Consider the following 18,866-nt stretch of genomic DNA (forward strand, 5'->3'; position numbering starts at 1 on the left):
TCCTTTCATCCCATTTACTCATCACTCCTGCATTTGATGACCTACATTGGATTCCATTTAAATGGCTCCTCAAATTTGGATCTCTTCCTTGTTTTCGAATCATTCCAAGATCTTGTGCCTCCCATTCATAATAATCTCTTCCAGCCCAATAAACCATGCTCCATTTCTAGCCATTTTTTCTCCATATTAATAGTCAGGCTTCCATTTAATGCGGTTCACTTTCTGTATTTCCATTCCTAACCCCCAAAGATACTTTTAAGAAACTCCTTAAAACTTTACTATTGGTTCAAGCTTTTGATAATCTCCCTATGCTAGTCTTGTCAGAATTTCTTTGCTACTAATTCTTGAGGTGTTTGTCTGCATTAGAGTTGAACGTATAAATGTGGTCTGTATTTGGTTTCTTTATTGTCAGCTGTAATAAATTAGAAGCAATTTTTGGCCAATAGATGGCTTAGAGTGAAGAACCTGTAAGTTTTCTCAATGACTCCACCTTCTGAACGTGGGGAAAAAAAGAAATTAAAAATGATTAAAAAATTTAATTTTAAAATTATCTCTTTAAAAGTTTAAATATGTAAATTTACATTGAAATAAGGAAACAATAAACAAAAGGTTTTTTGAATGTCTTTTAAATGATGATTGATGACTTCATTAAATGTCTGCAAATTTGAATGGCTAGATATGACCCCCCAACCCCACCTGCTCAGCCCCTAGTTTTGTGTTTAGAATTCCAGAAAGAGATGCTGTATACTCTAACTAACTAGGGATTTTTCTCCTGAGTTCACCATCAATCTTCAGGTCTGTAAGGAGTGGGGGAATGGCAAGCGTGGCGGTTAGCTCAATGCTATTAGGGCTCCAGAGATCTTGGTTCGAATCCAGTGCCAACCATTTCAGTTCTGTTTCACACTCCCATACTCACATGTCTGTCCATGGCCTTATGTACTATCCCATCAAGACTACGTGCAAATTGGAGGAACGACACCTGATTTTCCATTTGGGCACACTCCAGCCAGGTGTCATTAACATGGACTTTTCCACTTTCTCTTCCCCCTTCCCTTCCCCTTTACAGTTCTCCTCCTTCCTTTCCCTCTCTGTTCACCAAGCCATCACTTTCCCCATTGATCGCTGCTGTCCCCTCCCTCCCTTCTGTACCTATCACCTGCCTTTGCGACCACACTTCCACCCCCCCCACTACTCTTTAGTTCAGATACCTTCCGACATTTTTCCATACCTTAATGAAGGGCTCAAGCCCGAAATGTTGGTTATGTATTTTTACTTTTGCTATATAAAGGACACTGCTTGACCTGCTGAGTTTCTCCAGCAGTGTGTTTTTATTTGAAATGCAGTGCTGTCTCCAAGGAGTTTGTACATTCTCACCGTGTCTTCGTGGAATTCTTCTGGATATTTTGGTTTCCTCCCAACCTCCAGAAATGTATAGGGTTTGTAGGTTAATTGCTGTATTTATAGGCAGCATTGACTCGTGGACTGGAGGATTTATTACCATGCTGTATCTTAAAAAAAGTGTGTTCTGCACCATTATACTTGAAAGCTAACAGAAGGCAATTTACTAGATCAATAAAGCAGAAACAATTTCAGGAAATATATCTACTTTGAAGATTCTGATTCAACTACTGAATTTTAACAATTAATTTTTGGTAAGTTAGTGTACCAATTGATTACATTAAGTACTATATTGATGAGTGTTGCTGCAAAAACTAGATAGAAGTGTTTATTAGTTTTTCACTCAAAAGTTCAAACTGATCATAAATGTGCTCCAGTGAGTTACAAGTGGAGATGCATTTTAGATTTGTATAGTGAACCAGCAGTTTTAAAAGAAAAATATGGGATTGTTTCTATAAGTAAATAAACAATATGATGTTTAGCAGTAAATTTCAGATCTGTTTGCACCATCCCCCATTACGCTCTGAAGCCCATATATGACTGGGTTGTATTTTTGTAATTTCTTTAGAGAAGTTTGCAGAATAGGAAGTCATACTCTCTTGGTCTACGCTGGCTGAAAAATAACTATTCCGGCTATTTGTGCAGTTAAATACTCCACCTAATCAAGCATAAAATTCTTACAGTTAGTGCATTCCTCCCTACCTTTGTGTAAAACATTTTACTTTGATTTGTCCTCCAATCCTTCATCAAATACTTTAAATCCATGATTCTGAATACTGACCCTCAACAAAGAAAAAAGAGCCCCCATTTGTCTCTCTCTAAATTTTGAGCCCTTCACTTAAATCCTTTTTGTTCCAAAGGTTGCAACAGCACCTTGGGCAAACTTCCCTCATAACTAAAATTCTCCAGCCCTGATTACATCTTCATGAATCTAATCTTGTGCTATCTCATCCCAACGATAAGGTCAAAACATTTGCTGTAATGCAGCACAGAAACGGGATCTTTGGTTCGCTGAATCTGTGCCAACCAATCATGCACCCATTTTCGTCAATCTTTTTCAAGTTTATCATATCCAAATAAATCCTGCTAAAATATGAAGATTAATTGAGGCAGTTTAGTGTTAGAGAATTAATAGAAGGTAATTATAAATGTTTAGTTTTCATGGACTTTGAGTCCATTCAAATTTTTTTAGCACATTTCAAAGAAAATAAAAACTATCTTATGTACATTGTCATTTAAATATAACAACCAATGTTACTTCTACATAAAGTAAATATACCTGTCACCCACCTTTTAAAATGACAGGAAAACACATTTTGACACTATATCTGTTTATTTTTATTCAGTTTTAAACCAATTTAAATTGAAACCGATGTAAATGATGACAAATTATGGTCACCTTAAATTGATATTGGCTGCTGTCTTGAGTTTTCAACAGTTATAACATGACCAGCTCTTAAAAGCCCAGCAACTGTATATGCAGTATTTAGAAGTTTAAAGTTATATTTTGATATTTAAGAGTGTAAGATGAGTTAAGCTGGAGAGAACGATGTCATTATTTGAAGTTGAGTACCTTAGGATTCAGTAGTTAAAATGAGGAGGAGCAGAGACACAAAGCTGCAGTTATTTGCATTTTGGGGAGTGAAGGTTGGAGTGAAGAGAATATTTTAGTCCTGTAACTGAGATCTGCCTGAATAGCTATGACACTGATGTTTATCTAACAGTTAGGAAGTTATTTTCTTTTTGGTGAAAAGAAGGCAGAGGGTTGAACTTGGTGGTTCATAGGTTCATGGAGTTCACATCATGGAAACAGACCCTTTGGCCCAACATTCATGCTAACCAATAGACTTATTTAAGTGAATCCCATTTGCTTGCATTTGGGCTCCCGTCTAAACTTTTCCAATGCACATACCTGTCCAAATGTTTTTTAAAGATTGTAATTGTACTTGCCTCTAGCACCCTCTCTGGCAGAACATTCCATATTCCCATTATCCTCTGTGTGGAAAAAAACTTGTCTCGTGAATTTCATTTGAAATCTTTCCCCTTTCACTTTAAACCTATGTCCTCCCCTTAGACGTCCCTACACTGGGAAAAAGACTGTGACTATATGCTATCAATGCCCCTCAAGCATTCGTTACTCCAGGGAAACTGTTTCAGCTATCCATTCTTTCCTTATGATTTCAAGCCCTGAAGTTCAGGCAGCATCCTTGTGAATCTATTCGGCACACTTCTTAATCATATCTTTCCTGTAGCATAGTGAACAGAATTGCACGCAGGTTCATCAATCACTGTGGCAGTTCCTCACTAATGTTGGACTTGGATTTCTCTTTCATAACTTCTCTTTGTCAATAAAACCAAGAATAGTGCAGTTTGAGAATTAATTTAGTGTTCAGTTATATTTGAAACTCCTAATACAGGTGCCTAACCTTTTCTCCAGAATTATTAAAATCAGCAACCTCCAAAAACTGGCTTGTTTTTTTGGTTGATGACATCTGCTCATCAAAGATGGAGTTGGCACCAAACATGACCTGACATAACTCTAGATCTAGTCCTGTGTATCCCGTCGCGTTCTGCTACTTTATAAGCGCCTTCAAATCGCCTATACTGATGCCTGTCCAGCGTTTCAGTGTTTTCAGTTGGCCTGGCGGCAGCGGCTTAATGACTTTAATCATTACTCATAATCCCTCCCGCAGCTGAAACTGCTGTACCAGGACCAGAGCAGGGGAACTGAGAAGGGGTCCATTTTCCTGGTGCTGGTATGGCAGGGTGGGTGGGGGGTGGGGGGGTGAGAGAGAGATGGCAGTGCAACTCAGTCGGGCGAGGGGGAGAAATGGCAGTGCGACTCAGGTGGGGGAGAGATGGCAGCGTGACTCAGGCGGGTGAGGTGGGGAGAGAGACAGCAGTGCGACTTGGGTGGGTGAGGGGGTGTTGGAGAGAGACGGCAGCGCGACTTGGGCAGGCATGGGGGGAGAGAGAGGTGGCAGCATGACTCGGGCGAATGAGGTGGGGAGAGAGATGACAGCATGACTCGGGAGGGGAGTGGATACAGCTGCGCGACTTGGGCGGGCAAGGGGAGGAGAGAGACAGCAGGGCGAGTCAGGTGGAGTGTGGATGCAGCAGTGCGACACGGACGGGCTTAAAGGGACAGATTATCAAAATGATTCTGAAATCTGGAAGATTCCAAACAGCGGCAGTTGTCCAGTTCCAACGATTCCAGATAAAAGATTAGGCACCTGTAACTGAAGCTATCTTTGCCAGCTTACAATGCTATGTGTATGATATCCAGATTTGGATTGCATAAACCATGTGACATTGGGTATTCAAATTACAGTTGCTGGTTTAAATACTTGACTTTAATCTCCAGTGACAAAGCATTTTAAATATCTTGGAGTTGGGATTGGTCATCAAAAGCCAGAAATTCAATTGGACCAATAACGTTAAGACAGCAGCTGCAAAAGATGACATATTCTGCAGGAGTTGGCTAATTTCTAAACTCTTTAAAGCCATGTTACCTATTATATAGCACAGCAACAGAAAAATGTCACCATGTTTATGCTTCTTTTTTAAAAATTGGACAAGCTGAGAACAGAACTGCCACCATGTTTAGTGACCTGCTGTAACTGCTGTTTTTTTCTGCATTATGTTTTGCTTAATATGTCAAATTATTCAAATTGAATGCATAAAATCTGGAGAGGAAATTTTTGTTTTGTATCGCAATGCTTGTACAGCTTGAGACACTTTCAACACAATATGAGGAACTTTACCACCAGAACAAAGATTTTGATGGAAGATTATTCCTTGAGTGTGACAAAACTTTGCAGATGGACCCCGAAGAAAGGTAAGAAAATTTGGTATTTTTTAATATACTTTTTCTGTAACCCTCCCACCACACCCTTCCAAATTTCCCCCAAAATATTAGTGCATAATTTTTGACCAAGCTGCCTGTTATTACCTTCACATTGAGGTGGAGAATGCAAAAGCATGATGAAGCCACCAAGTAGATGGCTTCAAATTTTGTTTAGCAATTGGACTTGCAGGGAAAACCTGTTTGGTATCTACCTTTAATGAGTAATTGCTGTAGAAAGGTGAGTAACAATGTATCTAATGTCTATTGTGTAATCAGTAAATCCTGTGTAATGTCAGGGTAGTCCCATATGTCCCTTTTTTGACCTCAGTGCATGTTTATAATTTTTAATATTTGAGTATTTTATTTTGATGAATTAAACATTTCCTAGAAGGAAAAGTGAACTGCTTCTGGTAAAACTGGTTACAAATCTATATTTATGGATTTTGTTTGATTTTAGGCATGGTATTATATCTGTATTTACCACCCCAGGTTCGCTAATAAAAATATTTTACACCAAGTTCTATCAATAACCATGAATATATTTGTCAAACATAATTTGGATTTATTTTATTATTGGAGCGGGTTGATAATTCTGTGAGACATTCTATTTTATTGAATAATATTTTGCAACCTAATTGCATCAATTATAATTTACAAGATTTTTGATTCAACTTTTTCTTCACAGGTATGACCTTGAAAGAACTCCAAAGAAGCCTCATACTGAAGATGGTCATGCAGTTCTTCCTCCACAGACTTCTGTTAGGTATAAATTGTTTCTGTTCAGTTTTTACAATACCTGTTGCATGCCATGTAGTAGGTTCTTTTCCCACAATGAACAGCTAAGGCTAGCAGAGGGCCATAATTCTGAGTGTGTAGAAATCGTTTTATGTATTTACCTGTATGCGATCAAGCCTAGCTCATCAAGACCACTGTGTGTCAGCTGGCACTCATCCACAATTATCCTTGTATGTCTGTACCAGCACTGGAGTTGAGATTACCTTCAGAGATCCCAGTTATGTTTGTTATCTCTACAGAGGCATTGCCCAATCCAAAATATTAAGTGCACACAAATGGCTTGACAAGTTAAATCTAGACGGGCAAGCAAAGGGTCCTGGCTAGTGGTTAGTGGTAGTTTTTGGATGCCATCTTTTGTGTACAAGGTTAATTTCTGTACAGACATACAGCACTGTAACAGGTGCTTCTGGCCCATGAGCCCGTGCCACCCAATTACACCCATTGACCCACAACCCCTGATATGTAATGAATGGTGGTGGAAACTGGAGCACTCAGAGGAAACCCATGTAGACGTGGGAAAAATGTACAAAGTCCTTACAGACAGTGCTGGATTCGAACCTGGGTTGCTGGTGCTGTAACAGCATTGTGCTAACCGCTATGCTAACTGGGCTGCCCTAAGTTAGAAAGAGAATCATCATGTGGCATGTGGAGCTAATAGATGGAAAGGTGGTTGATCAGTGGCAGACTGGGCTTGGTTTGAAACATTTTGAGCAGTTTGATTGCTGCAAATTACTCAATACAGGGGAAAGGAAAGTCACTCAGAATTGGAAGTCTTTGATTGTCATACAATGACCAGCTTAATTAAATAATACAGCAATTGCTAAAGCTCTGAGGGAGCTGAAAACCTATATTTAAAAAAAAGCTTCCTGATTTCTTGAGAAAATTTTAACATCTTGACTTTTACTCTTGCCTTAAAGTGATTTCTACATGTTGGTGTTCGTCAAGGTACTGAGAGTAGACTTCTTTGGTTTTTGACTATTCATTGTAATTATTTTCCTCTTGACATTAGAAAGGTGGAAATGAGATGCATCAAAAACCCTTTTGCTAATGAGTTGTCTTTCACTTTGACTCAGTGCTACTTGGATGACATAGAAAGTATACTTTTACATATCCTGTGATTTTCCTCATTGTAAATAGGTTTATTCTTGCCAAAGTACATTGCACTTTTATAACTGCTGAAAATATTTTGTTAAGAATAAGTTTTTGTAGAGACTTTGTGATCATGGAACATTTGGGGACTTTGAGCTGGTATCTTGGCTTGCACTTAAAAACCGATAAAGCTACTTAAAATGTGCTTAAGGTTATTTAAGTAAATAATGTATCATTTTGTTTGGCTGTAGATGACTAAGGAATTTTCTATGTAGGTGGCATTCCAAGCAAATTATATTTGAGGTTTCCTAGATTCATGTACATTTGCAGATGTTCCATTTGACCAACTAAAGTACAATGATGCTGGCACCACAGAATTCTACTTCTTTCAGTTAGAAGGTTAATCAGAGCTTTTACTGTAATTTAAACTGCTTTCTTTTGGAATAATTTGGTGCAGCAAAAAAAATACTGAGTCGTGTCCAATGGGCAACATTATTTAAAATTGTTTTAAATAAATTCTCATTTTCATCTACCTAAGTGATAGAAGATAATTTGCAAGTTGTGTGTTTGATACTAGACCCTACAACCAAATACCATATTAATTCATTTAGTATTTATTCATCTATGTTTTTATGATTTGCCTTATGACTTAGACAATCTCTGAAACCCAAGCAACTTAATGGGATTCAATCTCAGGTTAAACAGTTAATTTATATAACACGATTAATGATCTCATTACATGTCCCTTGACTGAAGATACCATGGTGAAAAGAACAGTACCTATTTTATATATAGTAATCTAAAAAGACTTGGAATTATTTAATTTGGCTCATTTGAATTGTTTTCACCCAGAAACGTATCCATTTGCAAAACTGCTGTATTTTACTGAGTATTGGGATTGAACTCCACAAAACATCAAAAGCTAAGTTTTAATATAAACTAATAGCCTCCAAGAATTGGGAAAGAAGCAATTACTGCAGTCTGTGGAAATTTTCCATGTAACATAGAAGGATGCATTTGGCATTTGGAGCAATGTGAATTTCCCTGGAACATTCTCCCCTTAATTCTTCCGCCCATCTTTACTGCACCTATATCCTCCTATACATCTCCTATCTAACATCACAAAAAGATATCTGCACCAAAACAACTTTGCCTTTTTTTGTATTTATTGTCTATTTTTAATTTGGTTTAGAACACTGTTGTAGTTGTTTTTTTTTCCCTCACAAAGTACCTATTTGACTGCAGCAATTTGACCTATTTGGTGCATGTATACTTTGTTATCAACTCGTTATCATTTCCAGCAAAAATTAACTGTAGCCAATTAACTTACCAACCTATATGTCTGGCACCTGGGAAGAAACTAGAATACTTGACAGAAACACACACAATTACAAGAAGAATGTGTTCATCAAGCTAAAAGCACCAGATCAATATCGAATCCAGGTCATAAGAGTGCAAGGCAGCAGCTCTACCAGCTTTACCATTGTAAATTGCTGACAGAACTTTCCCTGGGATTACACAACAATTATTGATCAGGAGTACTTGCTCTTAAAACATTTTAGTTTATTTTATTTGTGTAGGTAATAATTGTGTACACAGGTACTCTCTGAATTACAACCTACTCGATTTGCGTCCATCAGCACATACGACTGCATTTTTTAAAAAAAGTATCTCAGAAAAAATATAAAATTTTCATGGTTTGTGTTGTATTCAACAAACTATAACAGGGATACAGGCCGCATAAGAGCCAAAATGTTTGTACTTGCCTTGTTAGTCGGCGTCCTGGGGTCCTTAGGCTGGGCGTGGCTGTCTTAATTCCTGTGCGCATCCGTGAGTTTTGGGTTAGCGCATGCACAGTGGATTCATGTATTGGAGTTCGGTTGGAAAATGTGAGGTGGGTTCACGTATTGGAGATCGGTTGGCGCATGTGCAAGAGTTAAACACCCTAATGATATTGAATTCACACCCTTAACTCTTGCGCATGCGCCAACCGAATTCCAATACATGAATCCACCACTGCCCAGTATCCCTGTAATAGTTTGTCAAACCTACCAGTTTGATATTTAGCATTAATATGCATCACAGGAACATGTTCTTGATGAGAAGAATGGCCCTTGTCTTCATGAAAGCAGTGTAGTAATGTGGGTGACTGATTAAGTCGTGGACAGACATACTTTCAACTGGTCGATTAGTGAAGATAATGTGAAGTAACCTATGTCCTTCAAAACTCAGTTTTGAGTAGTGATAAACAATCCACATTTGGTGATGAAGATTGAAGTCTCCTACCAAGACTACCTTTTTCTGTTCTTGCTACACTGCTTCTAAGTGTTGTTCAAAACAATTCATCAGTTGAAGGAGGAAGTAGGTTTCTGTGCCCATGTTGGATCTAATATGCAAGATTTGTAGGGGTTTGTTATTGATGCTGAGCACTCCTGCTGATTCTACCATATTTGGTGGGTCTGACTTGCCTGAGGACTGGACATATCCATTGATTGTGTTGAAAGAGTGGTGGGCTGAATATAAGATATGCTTCAATGAACAAGACCATGTCAAACCGTTGCTTAATAAGTCTGTTAACAACTCTGCTAACTGAACCTATTCTCAAATGTTCATGTGGAGTCCTTTGCCAGGTCAAGGGCTAAGCTTGACTTTGCACTTCTGAATCCTAACTTGATGGGGTGCTCTTAGGTTTCGTTAATGTATTTTAGTTCAGTGGTATCAATGCTACTAGGCTGCTGGCAAAAGCAATTACAAATAATAGCTTCTGAATGACAAGTGAAAAAGGCTGTTTCGTGTGACAGTCAGGTAATGTTTTAGAGTCTTCATTACTGAATGTGGCCTTTTTTGTTTAATTAACAAATTAAGATCTCAGATTACTGTGGTAGGATGTGTACTCACAGATGTTAACACCATTGTTGTTCATTCACCACGTGTAATGTCTTTGGAAGTGAAAACAATGGGTGCCCATGCAGGACACAAGCTCCATTTCTGCACAGAACAGGACACAAAAGTGCTGGAGAAACTCAGTTGGTCACACAGCATCCATTTTAGGCCTGAGCCCTTTGTCAGGAATATCAAAAGTCAGGCAAATGCCTCAATAAAAAGGTGGGGAAAGAGGGTGAGAAAGGAAGGAGCACAGGCATATAGGTAAGAGGTGGATACAGTTGGGAGTATAGAAGAGGAAGAAGCTGAAAAATGAAAGGCAGAGAGGGCATTTTAATTTACTTTGATATTTATTGATTTATTTGTTTTTTCCTCTTTTAATTTTGCCGGTTGCTGGGGTTGCCAGTTGAATTCCAGATAATGGGGATTTTGCTAAATATAATCAAAAACCTTTTCTGTTGCAGGACTGCTATGAATACTATCCAGCAGTTACAAATGATTTTAAACACAGCTGATGACAAACCTTCAGATACACTTAAAGCATATTTTAACGTAAGTAGATGTCAGATAAATCCAACAAGGTCTGAAGTATTTTTCTTTCACTGCACATAAGCATTGCTTTAAAAAAATGCAATGCTATCAAGAACAAATAAAATACATAATTTATTATCAGAAGAAATATTATGTTAATATTATGCGGGCACCACAGTTAGTGTAGTGGTTAGTCACAGGGCCAGCGATTGGGACTTGGGTTTGAATCCTGCACTGCCTGTAAGGAGTTTGTACCTTCTCCTGTGTCTGTGTAGGTTTTCCCCAGGGCTTCAGTTTTCTTTCACTCTTCAAAATGTACCGGGGGTTGCAGATCAATTAGGTGTTATTGGGCGACATGGGCGTGTGAGCCAAAAGGGCCTGTTACCATGCTGTACATCTAAATTTAAATATTAATTTTGAGAGATTGCAAGTATCTATGCAAATTGTTAATACAGAAATATTTTATAAATGGAATTACTTTGTAATTAATATAACATAAGAACATAAAAGGTGGGAGCAAGTAGCAGGAAGCCCAGTTCCAAAGTGTGGTGTTACTAGTGTGTGAAATTTGAAATTTTGGTAAATTGGAGAATGAAGTGAAGTAGAGAAAATAAGTATACCTGCATGATTTTTGGTTGATAAGTTCATTGAATTAATAGAAACATTGCAAGGCCCTTCAGACCCATGGATCGAAAATCCTGCAGAATGTGGGAACTCCAGGAAATTTCCAAAGCACCAGACAATAGTTGAAGAAAATATTGCCAGTTAGGAGGAACTTGATTTTGGAGCTTGAACAACATCTGACATGACTAATGGGAACTGGAGAAGTCAGTATTAATGCTATCCGGTTGGAGGGTGCCCAGGTGGAATATGAGGTGTTGTTCCTCCAGATTGTGTGTGATTTCATTCTGGCAGTACTTGTGACTATGGACAAAAATGTTGACATGGAAATGGGATGGGGAATTGAAATGGGTTGCCACTGGGAGATTCCTGCTATTGTAGCAATAGAGCAAAGGTGCTTAATGAAGCGATCTCCCAACATGTGTCCAGTCTCTTTGATGTAGAGGAGACCACAGCAGGAGCAGTAGATGTCCCCTGCAGATTTAGAAGTATTGTTTCATATGGAAGGACTGTTTGGGGCCCAGAATGATTGTGTGGCTTCAAGTGTAGCATTTCCTGTGGTCATAGAGATAGTGCCAAAGGGGTGATTGCTGAGAATGGAGGACTCCATAGAGAAAAGGTTAGTTCTAAATGCAAAATTTTTTAAAAAATTAGTTTTGTCTCTCATATTTTGCCAAATTCTAACTTTTGCATTCTTATGAAAAATCACAGATGTAATTGATCACTCTGAACTAACATGTATATGGTTGGAGTTTTTAAAAAAAAAATGCAAATGCATGAAATTTGAAATAGAAACATAACATTCTGGGAATACTCAGCAGATAGAAAAGAGATGAAACATTAAATCTGCAGTTCAAGACTCCTCAAATTTCTTTCTTTCTTCATTCTAATGAAATGTTTTTGACCTGAAACATTTTTCCAGCAATGGTGCAGCATGCTTCCAGAATTTTGTTTTTAAATTATGTGTATAGCATATATGCTAGCGTATGGATGACCCCGGAATTTCCACCAAAAATGTCGGTTTTGAACAATAAGATGGCCCCCTTCCCCCAAAATCTGGCACCTATCACTGACCAGTAGATGCTGTTAAAAGAAAATCACAATATTTTAATACCAAATTATCCTGTAAAGGTTTTACTTTTATTAACATATTTTTAAAATAAACCACTGTTGGCTCCTGTAACAGGCCGGTTAAAGCCTGTACAGAGCTGACGACAGTTGTACTAGGTGGGTGGACCCTATCGGGGAGTACTGAGACTTTGACACGTGCAAGATTGTATCGAAGCCGGTGAGAAGATGACAGTGATGCTGAGACTTCACTGTCAAGGTTCAGATTTTAGACCCAGCATATAAGATGACTCCTGATTTTGAGGTGAATATTTTAAGTTTTGAGGTTTGTCCTAAATGCTGGCATATACAGATTTTGGATGGCTGGATAAAGTCCATTTTTGTGTCTGTGATAAAGGAGAAAGTTGGTAAATTTTGCTGCTGTGCCATTGAAAAAAGCGTGTTGGAGCAATTCTGGATGCGCAGTTGTATAGGTTAATGTCTTTATATCAGCTGTGTGAAGAGTGGATATTTTGTAGTGAATATTTACGTAGAATTCTTTGTTACCATGACCACTGTTTCACAAGTAATATGCCCTGAGAAGAAGAGAGTTTCTAAAATTCTATCCTAATTCTGTCCTGTGAATTTGGTAAGGGTTTGGAGACATTGTATAAGGTTGTGTTTTGTACTGCAGGACTATTAGACTCAGCATTTTTATACTTTTTCAGAATTGTACTATAAACCCCACCACAAATATTACTAAGAGAGTGGAGAACCTAGGTCAGAGGTTTCAGGAGAATTTTGCTCATACTGTGGGAGAAGGTTGGGCAGAGATCGGATCACAGGTATGTATCCTTTTGAATTCAATGTTCCAAGATTTTTACGTGATTATGCTTCAGATTGGTTAATTATTTGTGTTCTGTTTCCTTCAGAGATATAAACTTGGTGTACGGTTGTACTATAGGGTTATGGAATCCATGTTAAAATCGGTAAGTTTTTTTTTGCAGCTGGGAAAAATATTTAAGGGTTTTATTTCAATGTAATCCCTTAGTGTTGTTTGGAAAACATATGAATGAAATTGGGTTGCATAATTTCAAAATTTGTAAATAATGGCGTAATGCTGTATTTTCCAAAAGAGTAAGTGGTATTCATGAAGTTATGTGCAAAATTGAGAGAGGTCATGGGTTGTTTGAGTTGTATCCAAACAATGATTTTTCACCTTTCAGTTAACATTATGTGTGGTAACAGTGGTGGTTTGAGAGGAATTAGACCCAGATACCTTACAGTTGAACACATCAAATTAAATATGCATAAGGCAACAACCTGATGATTAACCCCAGCTATAAGCCCTCCTATGCTGAACCATTTCTCCTTATTTTAAGCATTACTTGGGAGTAGCATGAAGAATAGGAACAGCATAGTGAAAGGTTTATGTGTTTGTCACCAGGAAAGGCTCAGTAGTACAACTAAAACAAGCTGGTTGAGTCCTAAAGAACATAATGTGTTTTTTTTTCCCCTGAGCCTATTGTAGATGAGAAGAGAACTTTGGATTCTTGATTTCATTCTCACTCTTCATCTTTGGCAGATGCATCTATCCTCATTTATCTTTCTGTGACAATTACTCAGTCCTTGAGAGGACAAAGTGTGATCTTCAACACTGAAATCTTCCATCTCCATATTAAATGGATTGTATTTAGAACAAATCACAGCTCAAAACTTTGGCTTGTTGTGGTTCTGGTGGTTCTGGCTCTAATACTTCTATATCTCTTTCCCGATGGGGTGATAGAGTCCTCACTGATTTTACGAGCCCTCCTGAAACAACGATCCCAGTAAATTGCTTCCGGGGGTGAGGGAAAACTCGATGATTCTCTCCGCTGCTTTTGTGGTCCTGTGGATTGATCTCTGATCAGATCCTCGACAGCAACCATGCAGGATGCTCTCGATACAGCTCCTATAGAGAATAGATAAAATGGTGGCTGGTAGCTTTGCTCACCTCAGCCTTCTAAAAAGGTGCAATCGCTGTTGCGCCTTCTTGACAAGTGAGATGTGTGTCCAGGATAGGTCATTTCCTGAGTGGACTCTGAGAAATTTGGTGTTCTCTACTATGTGCACTAACGATCTATTAATGTATAGTGGTTGTCTATGGTGCTCCTGAAGTCCACAGTCATCTTCTTTGTCTTGTCCATGTTGAGACTTGCTGTTATTCTCGCAGCATTTCATGAGATTTTCTACCTCTTCTCTGTTGTGAAACTCATCGTGGTTGCTGATGAGGCCAACTACTGTCATCTGCAAGCATGATGATTCTGTTTGACCTGGTTCTGGTATTACAATCATAGGTTGGTAGTGCAAAGAGGAGCATGAAGAACACACAGCACTGAGATGTGCCATTGAGCAGTATGATCATGCCTGATGATGTTAAACTGTGGTCTTTGTGTAAGAAAGTCCAGAATCCAATTACAGAGAGGGGTGTTGAATCCCAATGCGGACAGCTTTTCCCCTAATCTCTGGGGTAAGATTGTATTAAATGCTAAGTTGAAGTCAACAAACAGCAGCCTCGTGTTTCCCCAGGTTGGTCAGGGCAATTTAGAGGGACAAGGCAAGAGCATTGTCAATGGAACTGTTCCATCTGCAGGTGAATTTAAATGGATCCATTGTCCCTGGTAGTTGCATTCTATCACCTGATGGTTAAAGCATTTCATATTGGTGAAGGTTAGTGTCACTGGGTGGTAGTTGTTGAGGCCTGTTACATCATCCTTTTTGATATCAAGATGGTGATGGTTGCTTTGAAACAATGGATTGCTCAATGGTGCATTGAAGATGTCTGTAAGGACATCAATTGGTCTGCACGGTCCTTGAATACTCGACCGGATCTGTTGTCTGGTCTTGCTGCTTTGTGTGGGTTCACCTTGCATAAAATTCTTCTCACCTCAGCCATAGCTATACAAGGGGCCTGTTCTTGAGGGGGAAATCGAGGTTTCTTTGGCATCAGCCTATTATTCTTGTCACACTGTTTGGAGATATTCAGTTTGTCCAGAAGGGATGTGTCATTATCGTTGACTTGCATTGTGATTTAAAAAAAGCATTATTTTATTGTGTATAGTGGTCTGTTAATGTTTTGATACCTTGCCAAATGCACCTCATGATGCATGTGTGGCACAGCTGACCATGAATCTTCTTTGCATATCCATGCTTTCCCTTCCGATTGCACGGGAGAGTGCACCCCTGGCTGATCTTGGAGTCATCTTGTCTCCTCTTCTGAAGACTGCATCCCAAGCTCTGAGATGTGCACAGACCTCTACGTCCAACCATGGTTTCTGCTTCGCTCTGGTTGTGTGGTATTTGATCTCCATGTTATCCTTGATGCACTTGCTAATGTAGCCGGTCACTGATCAGTTTGGGTTTTATTGAATGCTTTTGAACTTCTTGAACATTGTTAGTTTTTCCATAGTCCATGTTTACCACTGGTTATACTTTGAAGTTAATGAAAAGGCTTTGAGTATTGGTGGATGGAGTAAAAACAAACTTTCTACTGACATATACTACAAACCCTTTAACTCCCACAACTACCTTGACTATACTTCCTAACATCCTGTTCCCTGCAAGGATTCCATCCCCTTCTCTCAATTTCTCCATCTCTGCCACATCTGCTCCCAAGATGAGATCTTCCAGTCCAGATCTTCAGAAATGTTTCCCTTCTTCCACAAACATGGCTTCCCCTCCACCATTGTCAACTGAGCCCTCACCTACAACTCCTCTATTTCCCACTCATCTGTACCCAGACGCAAAAAATATAGAATCCCCCTCATCCTCTCCTACCATCCCATCAGCCTCAGCATCCAATACATTATCCGCTGGAATTTCCGGCACTTACTACAGGATCCCACTGCAGACACAATTTTCCTTCTCCTCCACTTTTGGCCTTCCTTAGGGACCAGTCCCTCCATGATTCCCTCGTGCACTCTTCTCTCCCTTACTAAGACCCAACCCCTGGCACTTTTCTCTGTGGTTGCAGGAGGTGCAACACTTGTTCCCATGCCTCCTTTCTCACTGTGGTCCGGGGCCCCAAACAGGCCTTTCAAGTGAAGCAACACCACTTGTATATCCACAGAACTTATTTACTGCATCCGGTTCTTCCTTTGTGGCCTTCTCTGCATCGGAGAGACTGGTCCCCTCTCCTTTCAAGCTGAAATGTCGGTTATGTGTTTTTACCTTTGCTACATAAAGGACACTGTTTGACCTGCTGAGTTTCTCCAACATTTTGTGTTTTTACTTCAACCACGGTGTCTACTATTTTCGTGATTTACTACTGATTACAGTATTTCTTTATAGTTCAAACTTTTAAGCTATAAGTCATCTGCCATTTTTTTGATTTTAATTTATCAGTAATTAGCTAGATTGGATTTGCCCTTTCTTTGGTGTTCAGAGATGCAAATTAAACATTGCCATGTTGTCAAGCAGATGGCAGTTTTTATTTGTATCAAGATAAAGACTAGAAACTCCGTTCTGGAGCATGTATTCAGCGCTATAACTAGCATGTGATCAGATACCATAGCCTTTACTGTAGCCAGAACTCTTGATTTATTTTTCTCTATATCACATTGTGATGGCTGTGACCTTGAGAAGAAGTTTGCATGGATCACTCACCTAGTGTTGGCCAAAATCTTGATCTTGGATAATTTTGTTTGCAAACATATTGGATGTGGTACGTCAATAGAGCTTTTATCCAATTCATTTTTAAGATTGCTTGGTTCTGTCTGTTGGTTGCTGCATTGGCCTTTGGACATGCAAGTTCCCACCACCCCCCAACCCCCCCCCCCCACCCTAGACTATTGTGTTATTCTCCATTTTCATTGGGCAAGGATTGGTCCCTTGACTTGATAATGAAAAATTGAAAGACATAGGAGATTATTGGTCAAGGTCAGTTACAATGCATTTGCTGCCAAATGCCCAAGGTTTTCATGAATCTCCTGTTGTCACTGTATGAATGTCTTATATAACACACATGGATTGTAATTGTGGCTCTAATATATTTACTCACACAGTTGTGTGCCAATGTATATATTGTATTCACAAAGACTAGTTCTCTCTTCATCTGCAGCAAGCTCAATGAATTTTAAAGTATCCTAATCTTTCATCATTCCTCCTTCCAAAGTCTATCGCTGAACACTTTACTGTTCATCTGTCTGTTTGTCCATTGTAATAATCCACCTCTCTTCTGAATTGAGTATCACCAGCGACTTCCTGTATTATTCCCCCAGGTCAGCAGTGTGGTCTTTTTTCACTTTTGATTTTTCAAAATTATTCATTAAGGAGGTTACAATATATGGAGTCTTGCTCAAATTATACAGGATCTGCTTAATCCAATCTCAAAAGTGTGCAGAGGTGGTGGCTTGGGGGAGGTGGGGGAGGGCAGGGTGCTCGGCCATTCTCACGGCGTCCAGAGGAGGTGATGACGTGTGGCTGATGTTTCGGGCTTGAATCCTTCTTCAAGGAGAGAGGACTCAGGCCCAGAGCGTCAGTGGTGTATCTTTGCCTCCTTAGGGTGCTGTGGGGCCAGCTGGGTTCCTCCAGCATTTCTGTGGGGTTTTTTTTTAACTGCAATCACAGCACCTGCACACTTTGGTTTTTCACTATCAGTCTCCTCCTCTCACAAATTCCCAACTGGTCCTAAACTCTTGCATCCTCCTCTCCCATCAAATAATAATTTAAAAAATATATATGTCTAAGGCCTTGCCACTTGGTAATTGAACTTCCTCCAACCTTGCTTCCAAAATTCACAAGCCCCTTCCTTCTTCATCCACAACAAACCCTTTAAAACTCAACCCCATCCCTCGCCTCATTCAAACTCTCACCTGGCTAATCCTCCAACCTCCTTGTTGCCTTTCATAGAAACTATAGAAAACGACAGCACAGAAAACAGGCCATTCAGCCCTTCTAGTCTGTGCTGAAACATCTTTCCTCTAGTCACACTGGCCTGCACCCATGCCATAACCCTCCAGACCACTCCCATCCATGTATCTATTCAATTTATTCTTAAAACTTGAGTGAACCCGCAGATGACAACTCGTTCCAAACTCCCACCGCTCTCTGAGCCAAGAAGTTCCTCCTAATGTTCCCTCTAAACCTTTCACCCTAGAGCCATGTCTTCTTGTATTTATCTGTCTCAATCTTAGTAGAAAGAGCCTACCTGCATTTACTCTGTCTATTCCCCTCATCATTTTATAAACTCCTTTCAAATCTCCCCTCATTCTTCAACACTAAGGAAAAATGTCCCAACTTGTTTAATCTTTCCCTGTAACTCAACTCCTGAAGATGTAGCAACATTCTAGTAAATCTTCTCTGCACTCTTTCAATCCTTCCCTCACCTCAAAACATGCTTTCGGAAAAGGCTTGACAGGTGGGCAGAAGGGGTTACTTTTAAAGATGTTGCAAGGTGTTCTAAAAACAAATCAGCAAAATGTTGCAGAGAATGTCATTTTTTGATGAAGTGAAATTGAGTTGAAAACTTTATTTATACCAAAATAAATAAATCAGTTTTTGTCCTTAAAAAAAAGATCTCTGTAGAAGATCTCTTAATTTTTTTAAATTAAATTTTAAATTTAGATACACAGTATGGTAACATGCAATTTTGACCCACAAGTCCATGCTATTCAGT

The 18,866-nt window shown here is 39.2% G+C and overlaps 1 protein-coding gene across 1 annotated transcript in view; it reads left to right on the top strand.

Moving 5' to 3' along the window:
- The window catches only part of rb1 (retinoblastoma 1), a 201,428-nt gene that overhangs the window by 40,962 nt on the left and 141,600 nt on the right, over positions 1–18,866 (top strand). Inside the window, 5 exon segments of the mRNA XM_069889674.1 lie at positions 5,127–5,236; positions 5,931–6,008; positions 10,477–10,564; positions 12,940–13,056; positions 13,144–13,200. Of these exon segments, the coding sequence (XP_069745775.1) occupies positions 5,127–5,236; positions 5,931–6,008; positions 10,477–10,564; positions 12,940–13,056; positions 13,144–13,200 (450 nt within the window).

The sequence above is a fragment of the Narcine bancroftii genome, chromosome 7, assembly GCF_036971445.1.
Source record: "Narcine bancroftii isolate sNarBan1 chromosome 7, sNarBan1.hap1, whole genome shotgun sequence".
Taxonomy (NCBI): Eukaryota; Metazoa; Chordata; class Chondrichthyes; order Torpediniformes; family Narcinidae; genus Narcine; species Narcine bancroftii.